The sequence below is a fragment of the Tamandua tetradactyla genome, chromosome 5, assembly GCF_023851605.1.
Source record: "Tamandua tetradactyla isolate mTamTet1 chromosome 5, mTamTet1.pri, whole genome shotgun sequence".
NCBI lineage: Eukaryota > Metazoa > Chordata > Mammalia > Pilosa > Myrmecophagidae > Tamandua > Tamandua tetradactyla.
In genome coordinates this window covers 17,967,372-17,979,635 of record NC_135331.1, presented here as the reverse complement: position 1 = coordinate 17,979,635, position 12,264 = coordinate 17,967,372, and the positions used below count along the sequence as shown (strand labels likewise).

At 49.1% G+C, this 12,264-nt stretch overlaps 1 protein-coding gene across 1 annotated transcript in view; it reads left to right on the top strand.

Moving 5' to 3' along the window:
• Window positions 1–12,264, top strand: part of KSR2 (kinase suppressor of ras 2) — a 402,547-nt gene that overhangs the window by 298,672 nt on the left and 91,611 nt on the right. The window contains exons 6-7 of the mRNA XM_077159946.1: window positions 6,139–6,208; window positions 9,425–9,508. Of these exons, the coding sequence (XP_077016061.1) occupies window positions 6,139–6,208; window positions 9,425–9,508 (154 nt within the window). The remainder of the gene's footprint in view (window positions 1–6,138; window positions 6,209–9,424; window positions 9,509–12,264) is intronic.

The window sequence follows — 12,264 nt, the reverse complement described above, 5'->3', positions numbered from 1 at the left end:
TATATGTATGTATACATATATACATACATACACGTATATATACTACAACAAGTTTTTTTTTAATGAATGATAAAACAAAGCAGTTATAATGGAACAAATTCTTCATAAAGCTAAATTTACTCCATTTAAAGGAATCTTTATCAGGAAATTATGTCCCTCATATTTTTGGGCATTAAAGACAGTCTTTCTTTTATGAAATGACAATATCGTAGATGGCAATTATCTTTTAATAAATTAAAAATTGGTCATCCAATGTCAACCCCACAAATATTCTTGAAAATTTTCAAGAATATCAGTCCATGAAATCCAAAGTCCGGGAGCCTCATGGTGAGTTGTCCCAGGTCATCAGATAGATGGGACTCGCCTGGTTGGATGGTCCCGGGTCATCAGGTAGGTGGGAGCCACCTGATTAGAGGGTCCTGGGTCATCAGGTAAATGGGAATCACCTGCTTAAGTGTCCCGGGTCATCAGGCAGAAGGGAGCCGCCTGGTTAGATAGTCTGAGGTCATCAAGTAGATGGGAACCGCCTGGTTAGAGGTCTCGGGTCATCAGGTAGATGGGACTCACCTGGTTACACGTCCCGGGTCAGCAGGTAGATGGGAATCACCAGGTTACACGTCCTGGGTCATCAGGTAAATGGGAATCGCCTGGTTAGACGTCCCGGGTCATCAGGTAGGTGGGACTCACCTGGTTAGACGTCCCGGGTCATCAGGTAGGTGGGACTCACCTGGTTACACGTCCCAGGTCATCAGGTAGATGGGAATCACCAGGTTACACATCCCGGGTCATCAGGTAGGTGGGACTCACCTGGTTACACGTCCCGGGTCAGCAGGTAGATGGGAATCACCAGGTTACACGTCCTGGGTCATCAGGTAGATGGGACTCACCTGGTTACACGTCCCGGGTCATCAGGTAGGTGGGACTCACCTGGTTACACATCCCAGGTCATCAGGTAGATGGGAATCACCAGGTTACACGTCCCGGGTCATCAGGTAGATGGGACTCACCTGGTTAGATGTCCCGGGTCATCAGGTAGATGTGAATCACCAGGTTAGAGGTCCCGGGTCATCAGGTAGATGGGTATCACCTGGTAAGAAGATCCCGGGTGGGGGGTTTGTGTCACAGCCTGGTAACCCGTGCTCCCCTTGGCCACCAGGGGGCGCTCGTACATTCGTAAGGTGGAGCCCAGCCCTCCTGCCTCAAGTTCTAATGCTGACCAAGGTTACCATTGCCTGGAACAAGCCCCAGACTCTGCACTGTTTTATCTTCCCCGTGGGCTATATCCCTTCTGAAACGATCTTGTACTTTTCTTTTTTTACTCATTTTCTGGCTCCTGCTCTAGACTGTAAGCTCAGAGAACCTGATTATCTTGTTCACCATACCCCCAGTGTCTAAAGCCAAGCCTGGCACAGACACTCTGTATTAGCTTCCTTTGCTGCTGTAACAGATTTAATGGCTTTAAACAGAGCAACTTTGTGATCTTACGGTTCTGGAGGCCCCAGGTCCAAAATGGATCTCAGAGGGGTAAAATCAACGTGATGACACCTTCTCGAGGCTCCAGGGGAAAATCCCTTCCCTTGCCTTTTCCAGCTTCTGGAGGCTGCGTCGTTCCTTGGCTGTGCCCCCCTTCCATCTTCCAAGTAGCATCCCTCCAACCCCTGCCTCTGGCGTCATACCTGTCTCTGACCCTCCTGCCTTCCTTTTATAAAGACTCTTATGATCACATCAGGTTCAGCCAGGCAATCCAGGGTAATATCCCCACCATTGTCACATTTGCAAAGTCCCTGTTGCCTTGTAAGATAACATATTCACGGGTGCTAAGGGTTAGGACATGGGAGAGGGGGTACATTTTTCTGCCTACCACAAGGACCTAATAAAATATTTGTTGAATGACTGCATGAGTGACTAAGGAATGGATAACACACTAGTACATCCCCTTCCAGACCTCTGGGGCCCTTCCCTGAGCTTAAAGTCGTTGCTTAGCCTGTTTGCTTTGTCCCACAGAGGTAGGAGGCATTGCCAGGATAGGATGGGTCAAACTCGTATATTTGGAGAGCAGTCTGGACTACAGGCATCCAGTTAAATCCCAACTCAGTCACATATCAGCTGTGGACAGTGGCTTATTGTTTCTCAGCCTCAGTGTTCCCATCTATAAAATGGGGAGGAAACTGGATGTTGTGTATTGACCTCTCTCTATGTGACCTGAATTTAAAAGTCTCAGCCCCGGCATTTGTTTGCTGTGTGACCTAGGAAAAATGGCACAACTTCTTGATTTCCTCATTGGTTGAACGGGGCTAATGACAATAGGTGAGTCATGTCATTAATATTGTATGGATTAAATGAGATAATATATATGCAAAGGACGGTTTATGTATTGGCAATAGCAATCGGCACATGGTAACACAACAAAAAGTAGATCTATTTTTTTCTCCCTCTTCTTCATTTTCCTGCTCTTCCCTTTATCGTCACCCACTTTTATCTGGCATTCGCTGTGTATGCCCACGTGTGTTTCCCCCTGTCGGACTCCTCTGTTAGCCCTACTGCAACCTCACCAGGTCAGAGCAAGAGCTTTCCATTATAAAGCTCCACATACCTCGGATGTCTATTAATACTGGTCCCTTCTTTCATGCCTTCTGTTTGTCTGTCTGCCGAGGTGGTTGCAAATATGAGGGCCTCTGTTTTACCCTCTTCTTCTCAAGGGAAGTACTTCTGAGAGGGCACTGACAATGGAACCAATGGAAGGGAAGATAAAACCTCCTTCCTTCCAAAACCTCTTTCCCTTTCCATACGCTAAAAATGAAAATATCTAAGGAGAGATGTCTATTACTCTACCTCTGGGACTGAAGGCATCAGGGATGCACAGAATTCTGCCTCTCTGTCTGCCTGACTCCTTATCAGAAAATTAGAAGAGAAAAGAAGCTTTTGTTCAGCTGTGGAGACATCTTAATAGGTGCTTTGATTGTTAAACAGAAGTTTCTCTATTGGTTTAATTGCTGTAAATGTTGTTTGCCTTCTCTGTTATGATAAGGCCTGAATTTTCATAGATTCCCCCCACCCCTTGCTCTTTAAACAGTTTTGCTTTGCTTTCAGGCTTGCATTGGCAAGTTTAATGAAATCCGAACGAAGAAAGTAAAGAGAAGATCTCAAAGTTCAGGTCTTCACGCCCACGTTGGAAGGCGTGGGGAGGTTATTATTGCCGGAGACTAATGAATCTGCAGCTGCTTAATGTAATCGACAGAAGTCACCCCTTCAACCAGATATTGGGAAACGAATCCCAACTATTAAATTTAATTACTTCTGCTTTTTTGAGAAGGTGCTGTAATTGAGAATTACAGCTGAATAACAGAATAACTAGGATATGAATCTAACAGTGAGATGTGCTTATAATAAAGGATTTGTTTCCTGCTGGCTTGAGCTTCAGAAGCACCATCTGTTTTTTTTTCTGGGGCGGCGGTAGGGGGTGGGGGTGGGGGGTGGGGCTTTGTGGGGGAAGGATAGAGAAATATCTAGATCAGGGATTCTCCACCTTGGCACTAGAGACCCTTTGGGCCAGTTTGTTCTTTGTTGTGGGGGACAGTCCTGTACCTTGTAGGATGTCGGGCAGCCTCTTGGCCTCTACTCACTAGATGCCAGTAGCGTCACCCCCACCCCCAGTGGTGGCAACCACAAATTTCCTCCAGGAGGACCAAAGTGCTTCTAGCTGAGATGACTGGTGTAGTAGTTCCTGGAGGACTTGCCAACAATTGCAGCTACTCTTTGAGTTTCTGTTGGTTCCATGGCTGTGTGACCTTGAGCGAGTTACTGTGCCTCTCTGAGCTCCTGTGTCTTCCTTCGTGCAATGGGGATAATGACAGCAGCAACCTCACAGAGGCACAGCTTCTGGGTATAAAATGCACAGCATCATGCCTAGCACATGCTGGGTTATCAATAAATGTTCGCTCTTTTTTATGATAATAATCTTGGACTCATCAAACATGTTATTCGGTGCTTACATTGCACCAGGAGTGATGCTATGAGATAGTGATGCAGAGATGAGGAAGGCACAGTCCCTGCTCTCACAGGGGTGGCAAATATACGCAGACTTGTTGGCACTACCTTATTCTTCACCCGTGACAGACACGGCTCATCAGCCTTGGCACACTTTCCTGTCAAGCCTCAGGATCCTTCTCAACATACCTCCCTTGACAGCCTCTGTTACTGGAGTTGGACATGAGATGAAACCATTTGGCACCTTTAGTTTTGTAGATTTCCAAGAAGAGATACCCCAGCACTCCCACTGCCACCCTCTTCTGACCCTGGAGAAAGCAGCTTAGGGAGTTCACAGTAGCAAGCACCCTTCCTCCCGAGTCTGATTTCAGTCCCTAAAGGAGATAAGAATAGAAAGAATATCCCCCACCTTTTTTTTTTTTAACTGTTTTTCTTTTGTGTCTTTTTTATTTCCAACTGAAATTGAAACTCGTATAATTGGCTTGGGCTTGATGACATTTAGCTTTTAAACTAGAGGAAATTCCACGGGACATGATCCTGATCAATATATCATGCTGACTCCCTCTTGGGTATTCTCTGCCCTTTGGGGCTTGGAAAATCATTAGCTCTCCTAGAAAGGGACCCAGCTTTACAAGGGCAGAATTGGTGTTTCTGGAAACAGCTTTCAGATGGCTGCGACCTTGTCATTAGACAGAAGGGAGGAGTGAATGGGTCAGGGGTTAAATGCTCCCTGATAGGCTCAGACATGCCCAGCTCCCCGATGAGAGCTCCACTCCATAACAATTGCTGTGAAAAATGAGGCGTGCATCTGCCGCACGGAAAATGGGGAGCAGGCGCCAACCATCTGGCCTGAGAAATGAGAGCTGGCATGTGGTCAGCCACTTGCTTCTTTTCCCCCTGTCTGTGGAAATTTCAAACGCAGTGCTAATTATTTCCCCTGTTGTTTCATCCTCTCTGGGACCCACAGGGTCTGGAAGGAGGGGTGGTTAGGGCAGCTGGATGATGGGGTGAAGGTGGGAGCTGGGAATCAGGGCCCACGGACCTAGTCCAGGAATTCAGGCAGTGGTGGAGTCACAAAGCAGGTTGGTGGGATTTAGCCTAAGGTGTGAAAGAGAAGACAAGATGGGACAGACATCTAGTCTGAAGTCTGTGTGATGTATTGTTTGTTCCTCACTCCCAGCCATCTGTCCATTCACTCATACCCACCCGTCTGTCCATCCATCCATCTACTCATCTGTCCATCCACACACCCATCTATCCAGTCACACACCCATCCATTCATCCACTCACTTATGCATCCATCCACTCACTCACTCATCCATCCAGCCATCCATCCTCCCATCTAACCATCCATCCATCCATCTATCCATTCACCCACCCACTCACCCTTTCATCATCCATCCATCCATCCATCCATCCATCCACCATCCATCCACCATTCATCTATCCACCTATTTATTCTAGCATGATTTTAGGTGGTTCATGGTTGGACTCTTTAAATAGTCACTGACAATATACAGAAACTTTTACTGGTTTTCTATTTCCATTTTGCTTTTGGGATAAATATATTTAAACAAGAAATAGAGCCAGCTTTAAAATATTAAGTAAATAATTTTAGGGATTGTACAGAGACATGGCAAAAACGAGGAAAATGGTAGTTGCGTGGTTGGCATTCAACTTTGCATGCAAGGCCACGTGCTCTAGGATCCCACAAACAAAAGATTCACAGCCTACGGTGCAGCCTACTAGATGTGTATGACCTTGGGCAAGGTTTCCAAGCCTCCGTTTCCTCAGCTGTAAGGTGGGGATGTTAACAACCCCTATCCTTGGGGTTCACTTAACAAGCTAAGTTATAGGAGTTACTTAACGCATGCCTGGCCCACAGGAAGCACTCCAAACATGAAAGTGATGCTCAGGGTTATGTCTTCCCACTGTTGGCTTCTTTCTAGGTACCCCGTGGCTGCCCAGCCCAGGAGACCTGGCATGAGTCGAGCTAACACAAGATAAACCAGCGCTCCACTTGGTCCCACTTAGCAAGGATGGCGGTGGGTGTTGTTCCTGACGCTGGCAAGCCTTCCTAGGCTCGGCCGGAGCACACCCCAGCCTCTGAGCCACTACGTAATGGGCCCCTCCTCTCTTGTCTCCCTGCAGATACCCTGTCGGTGCCACGCTGGTCCCCACAGATTCCTCGCAGAGACCTCGGCAACTCCATCAAGCACAGGTAGGCTGGGTTCTGATGCCCACCTCCCTGCATGGTGAGGGGTGGGGGCTTGGGGCTGGCCCTTAGCTCCAGGATGGGGGAGGACTAGGCAGAGTGTTTTGCTCTGGCTCCTAAGTCACCATGCCCCTCTCTCCTCAGCCAGGTCGAACCTCCATGTGGCATCCAGGGGGGACTGAGCTGTCTGCTTCTTACTCACTAACCCAGCCCATATAAGCTTGCGCATGGTGGCCTTTAGTGTTAGATTGCCCTCTGTTCCCATCTCAGCTGGTAAAGCTTTGCAACCCTGAGGAAGTTGCTTAACCTCTCTGATGCTCGATTTTATCATCAGATGATTAAATATATGTGAAGTGTTTAGTACAAAGCCTCACACATAATAAACACTCAATAAATGGCTTTGTTGTTAAGATAAGTGCTTTACATCCTAGTTTCGGGTCTCCCCACCCAGAAGACCCAGGATAGGACATGGGGGCTTTGCAAACTGATGCTGGCGCTCTGCTGACTTCTGGCCTTGGTGCTGGTCTACCCTTTGGCTCAGCCCCAGCTGCAGATTCCATCCTGCCTTAGGTTCTTTCCTGCCCCTAGTTCTGCCACACCCCCTATCTTGGCCCCTCCTTATCTCAGCCATGCCCCCTGGACCAGCTCCACCCATGGCTTTGCCCCAGGGGTAGATCAGTCTAGGGCGCCAGCTGGCTGGTGACCACGAGCTGTCCAGGGCTACACCTGCCCCTTGGTTTATCCTCCTTCTCTAAGGATGTGGTTCAGAGAGGGCATTGACCATCCCAGGTTTGCATCTACTAGTCATCCCTTATAGGAAGTTCCTTAACTCCCCTAATTTAACTCTCCACTTTTTATTTCATTATCCTCACAATAGCTCAGTGGGTCGGTGGGGCATGAGTGATGCCCATTTCACAGATAAGGAAACTGAGTCCCCTGCAGCTTAAGTGATAGGTCCAAAAGCTAATTAGCCTCCACACTTCGTGTTCTTTTGACAGAGCTGCTGAGGGTTTTCTTTGCATCGGGGCTTCTGGGAACTAGCTGAGGGAATTGTTCACTCGTTCGTGGATTCTTTGGCTAGTGTTTTTACAGTTCCTGTGCCCCAAGCTGGAACATGTCCTGGAGGAGCTGGGGACCTAAGGGAGAGTCAGCCGATTAAATAGATGTTGACAATTCGGAGAGTCAGGCTCTCAGGGGAAGCAGCAGGGGCAGGTGACACACAGTCGTGGCCGGGGGTTAGGCAACGAAGGTCACACTCTCCCCAAATGGCACCTCATCAACAGTTTTTGAAAGAAATACATTGACAGGATGGTTGTTAAGACTCAAATGAGGAAACAAAGAAGCAGCGCAAACCACACGATGGAGACGTCAATAGTCAAGTGGTGAGATGCAGAGAGAAGGGCTTCCATGAGGGGGGCCTTTTTATGTATTTGCTCCCTCTCTGCCTCCCGAATTCACCATGCCCTGTGCTGCCGTCCCCACCCCTGTCTCAGCCCCGCCCCTTTGGATAAGCCCCGCCCCTGGCTCAGCTCTTTAGCTTGGCCCCTGCCTCAGATTCGTTTCTGGCCAGCCCCATCCCCGGCGGCTCAGCCCCGCCCTCGGCAGGCCCCGCCCCCCGGCTGCCCCCCCCCCCCCCCCCCCCCCCCCCCGCTTGGCCTCGCCGGCTCCCAGGCTCTCTCACGTGACGTTAGCTCGTGGTGGCACTTCCGACCCACATGCAGATGCCCGGAGGACTGACGGCCGTGATCTTGGGGACTCAGAGACACCTTAGTGGAGCGGGACTTGGGATGACCTGTTATTCGTCAGCCTCACCCAGTGTTCCTCCCCGGGCTTGGTGCCCGGAAGGAGCCACCTGAATTCATCCCAGCCTTTGGTAAAGGAATGAAATGAAAAGGCCATCCGCTCAGCATCACCTCAGAGTCATCTTAGCTAGAGCCAGGGGAGAGGGAGAGCTGACTGGGGGGACAGGAGAGGGCTAGAAGTGAGAGAAAATGTCCATCTGCCACCTTCTCCCTGCCCTGGGGAACGGGGTGGGGGGGGGGGTGGGGGGGGGGGAACCAAGACCCTTTGCGCGCCCCCCCCCCACTCCCTACCCCAGCTGCAGAATCTTGAAAACAGATGCTGTTAAGCAATTTGGCCCTATCTTAGAGACAGAAAAGGGCTTAACCACCCCTAAGTCAAAACTGGACACAGAGTTTTCTTGGCAACAAGAGTGTCCATGCAGGATATTGCTCTTTGTTTAGATGTGGCCATTTGGGGCTGCAGTTCATTGTGTTTGGAGGGTGCCTGGTCCAGCTCAGGCAGAGTGGGATGTCATAGGGATGCCCATCATTCCCTTAAAATTCCCCGGCACCAAGTTACATAAGCACTTCCGGATTTTCATTTTGACACTCGTAGGCAGTACAGATTAGATAGTACTCTTGCTGACGGTGACAAAAATTGAAAATTAAAATTAACTCTGACCCAGCGACCTTCAGTATTTTTCCTGGGACCTGTAGGCTGCTCTCTCGTATCTCTTGGGGAAGAAAGCACCCAGGCAGCTTTGTGGGGATCAGGGAAGTTAATCAAATGCACCCGTTCTCCCTTGGGTTCCTAGCACTATATAGGAGGTCTCTGAGTCGCCTGTGTTTGCAGCAAGAGCTGGTCGTTGGGGGAGAGGGGAACTGGTAGACTGAAAAGGCTTATAACCTTAGGGATTCTGCTGCTAAAATTTGGGGTCTTAGCTCTCTGGAGGCAAGGGCCCTACCCTTGAAGCTCCCCAGGAAACAGGACCAAGGTCTGTTTGTGAGATCCCTACCTTGTTTTGTGGGTTTCCAAGGGCAGTTAAAGCCCACCCTTGGCTCTGTCCCCAGGACTTAACGTGACGCGTAGTAGCCATGAGGGGATATTTGTTGAACTAGTGAATGTTCAAGCTAATATTAGTCAATTCACTGAGTGCCAGATGCTGCCCAAAGCACTTGACATGTGAGACCTCATTTAATCCTCCCAACAACCAATGAATTTAATACCATTATTATTCCCGTTTCACAGATGAAGGCCTTGAGACTCGGATGACTATGCAAACTTGCATAAGTCACAAATCTCAGAAGCAACGGGATGACATACAATCCACACCGCTAACTCCAGGACCTGTGTACTCGACCCTTTAAGTAGTTCATACTCCTAGAGATGGAGCGGTTGCCGTCATCCTCCGCTTGAACATTTTCTTTCTCTCTTCCACAGGTTTTCCACCAAGTATTGGATGTCTCAGACATGCACGGTCTGTGGAAAAGGGATGCTTTTTGGCCTCAAGTGTAAAAACTGCAAGTAAGTGGCGGCCCTTCGAAGGAACTTTTCAGTACAGCTCATGTTGGAAGGAGCCATATACTGAGAGTCTGGTTTTCCAAAAATGCGTCTGAAATCAACCTCCACATTTGGGGTAGGGGGCCAGGGAGAGCAATTCTGAATAAGAGCTAGAGCTGATAGAAGATGCTGGAAGTTCACACACTGCTGGGCACAGTGGCACCTTGCATTTTCATAGGCACTGGCAAATGTTTTCTGAAAAGTATCAGATAGTAAATTAATTTTAGACTTTGCGGGCCATCCAAGCTCTGTTGCAGCCAGTGGACTCCGCTATTACACTGCAAAAGCAGCCACGGATGATTTGTTAACAAATGGGCGTGACTACATGCCAATAAATTTACCAAAACAAGCTGAGCAGGGAGGTGCTGGTTTTGGCCATCAGCTGTAATTTGCCTAGTGCTGAGTTAGAGTTTGCAAAGTCCTTTTCTTCCCTATTTTTATCCTCATGGTAACTCTTTTTTTTTTTTTTAAAGACAGAGAAGGAAGGAAGGATGGAAGGAAGGAAGGGAGGAAGAAAGGGAAACATCTTTATTTTATTATATTTTGTTTGTTTGTTTGTTTGTTTTTTTCACATGGGCTGGGGCCGGGAATCGAACCGGGGTCCTCCGGCATGGCAGGCAAGCACTCTTGCCCGCTGAGCCACCGCGGCCCGCCCATCCTCATGGTAACTCTTGAGGGGAGGGGTACTGTTATAATTCTTCCCATTTTACAGATGTGAGAGCCAAGTCTCTGCAAGGATGCAGAGTAGGAGTGGCAGTCCAGACTTGAACCCTGGCCCTTGACTCCTGCCCTGTTCACCTTCTCTGGCATCATTGTTGGTCTTGAGTTTCAGTAGGAAGGCTGGACCCCTGACCGCCACACAACTCCCTCCTCCTCACCCCATCCCATCCCCGCCCCCAATCCCAGTCCTGGCAGGAGAAAACTCTGGTACCAAACGTGGGCTCTGCAGTCAGACGAAGCTGAGTTCAAATCCCAGCTCTGCCGCTTTCTAACTGTATGACCTTGGGCAAGTCACTTAACGTTTCTGTCCATGGCATTTGGATCTGCACGAAAGGAGTAATCATTACACCTGCCTTCTGTGGTGGCAAGCGGTCAGAAAATCAGTCCACTCAATGACATAGCTCAGTGCCCGGTCAGAGTGAAGTCCTCTAGAAAAGCTTGCAAATGCCTTTCTGTCTACCTGGCTTCTCCTTCTTCCTCTGTAAACATGTATTAAATACCTCCCTCTGGCCCAATTACTGTAAAATAATCAATAGCATTCAACTCTGTGTATTAACTGCAAACGAGTGTCCATCTGTTTGCCTCCTAGGAAACACTCAGTTTAAAAAAGCTTAGGAATCCCTCCCGCCCTCCTAGCCTTGCTCTTACTTGTCCAGCTCAGGCAGGGCACTTTCCTTGGGGCCCTTTCCCATATCTCTAGGTGGGATGGCGACAGAGGCGAGTTCTCACTCTTCTCCCAGCCTGGCAGGCTCTCCTGGGTAATGAAGATGAAGCAACTGAGCTACTTCTCTCCCGCAGGTGGGGAAGGATTAATTAGTTCTAGCCCCCAAGGAGCCTTAAGCTTCAAGGTATAGGGAGAACGGGGTTGTGGTTACCAAACCTTAGGGATTTGCGTCCCCAGCTCCACTCTGGTCCTCGGTGCACCCAGGCTGCCAGGTGAGCCCCCAGGAGGGCACCCCTGGTCTTTCTGACTCCAAGAGCACAAGGCCACGCCCTTGGGTCCAGCCCAAACGTTGTCTGATTCCCCTCTCCATCCCCGGACATCGGCTGCCCTGCGAGCCTGTCACATCTGCCGCTCTGTGTTCTGTGGGGGAAACGTAGCCCTCACATCCTCACACCTGTGGAGCGGAGCCTTTGAAGTCAGGTAATTAGGTGAGAGGGATGCAGCCAGGAGTCAGTGAGTCTGAACACTTCCCGAGCCGTTCTAATTTTCAGCACTCGAGGTGCAAACTCTGAGGAAGCTTTTCTGATTAATTCTCTGTTCAAGCAGTAATGAGCACAGGTGCAGGGTCTGCCCGGGGTTGGGAGAGGAGGCTGGAGGGGGCTTGGGGCCCTGGGGAGGGCTGGTTGCACAGAGTACAGGCCCGGGATGCAGCCAGACCGGGCTTTGGTTCCCAGCTCCCTCTGCGCACTCCCTGTGCGAGCTTGAAGCAGAGGCTTGTCAGCTCAGGGGCTCAGCTTCCTGGTCTGCAAAGTGGGCCCGGTAGAAGAAGTCAATACAATTTCCATGCCCAAGATTACGATGATTTAATTAAAAATATTCCTCCCTGCTCCACTTAATGCAGACCTGGGCTCCTGGACTTCAAACAGGAGGTGGCCTGTACTGCTGCTGTCCCCAGTCAGCTCAGCCCATGGAACACTGCCAGAAAGGGAAAGCAGCTGCTGCAGCTGCTCCAACTTGTGCTTCAGGAGTTTTGACATTGTATTTGTGTAACTCCAGGAGAGTTTAGAGTTATCTCCAGTATATGATTATGAAAGTGCATTACTGATATCACCAAAGTTCGAACTTAGTCTTCTCTCAATACAAACCTGCAGCTTTTGCATTTAGTATAATGAGAATGGATGGTCACCTATTACATGAGTTTTCAGAGATTGCCAAAATTTGGTAGTCACATATGGGCCGATAGAAGGATTGGATAAGGTATAGAAATAGGCACTAGTCACACCTGTAGAGCAATGAATTTCAGTGAAGAGTGGTGCTTATAAAGAGCAGGGACAGG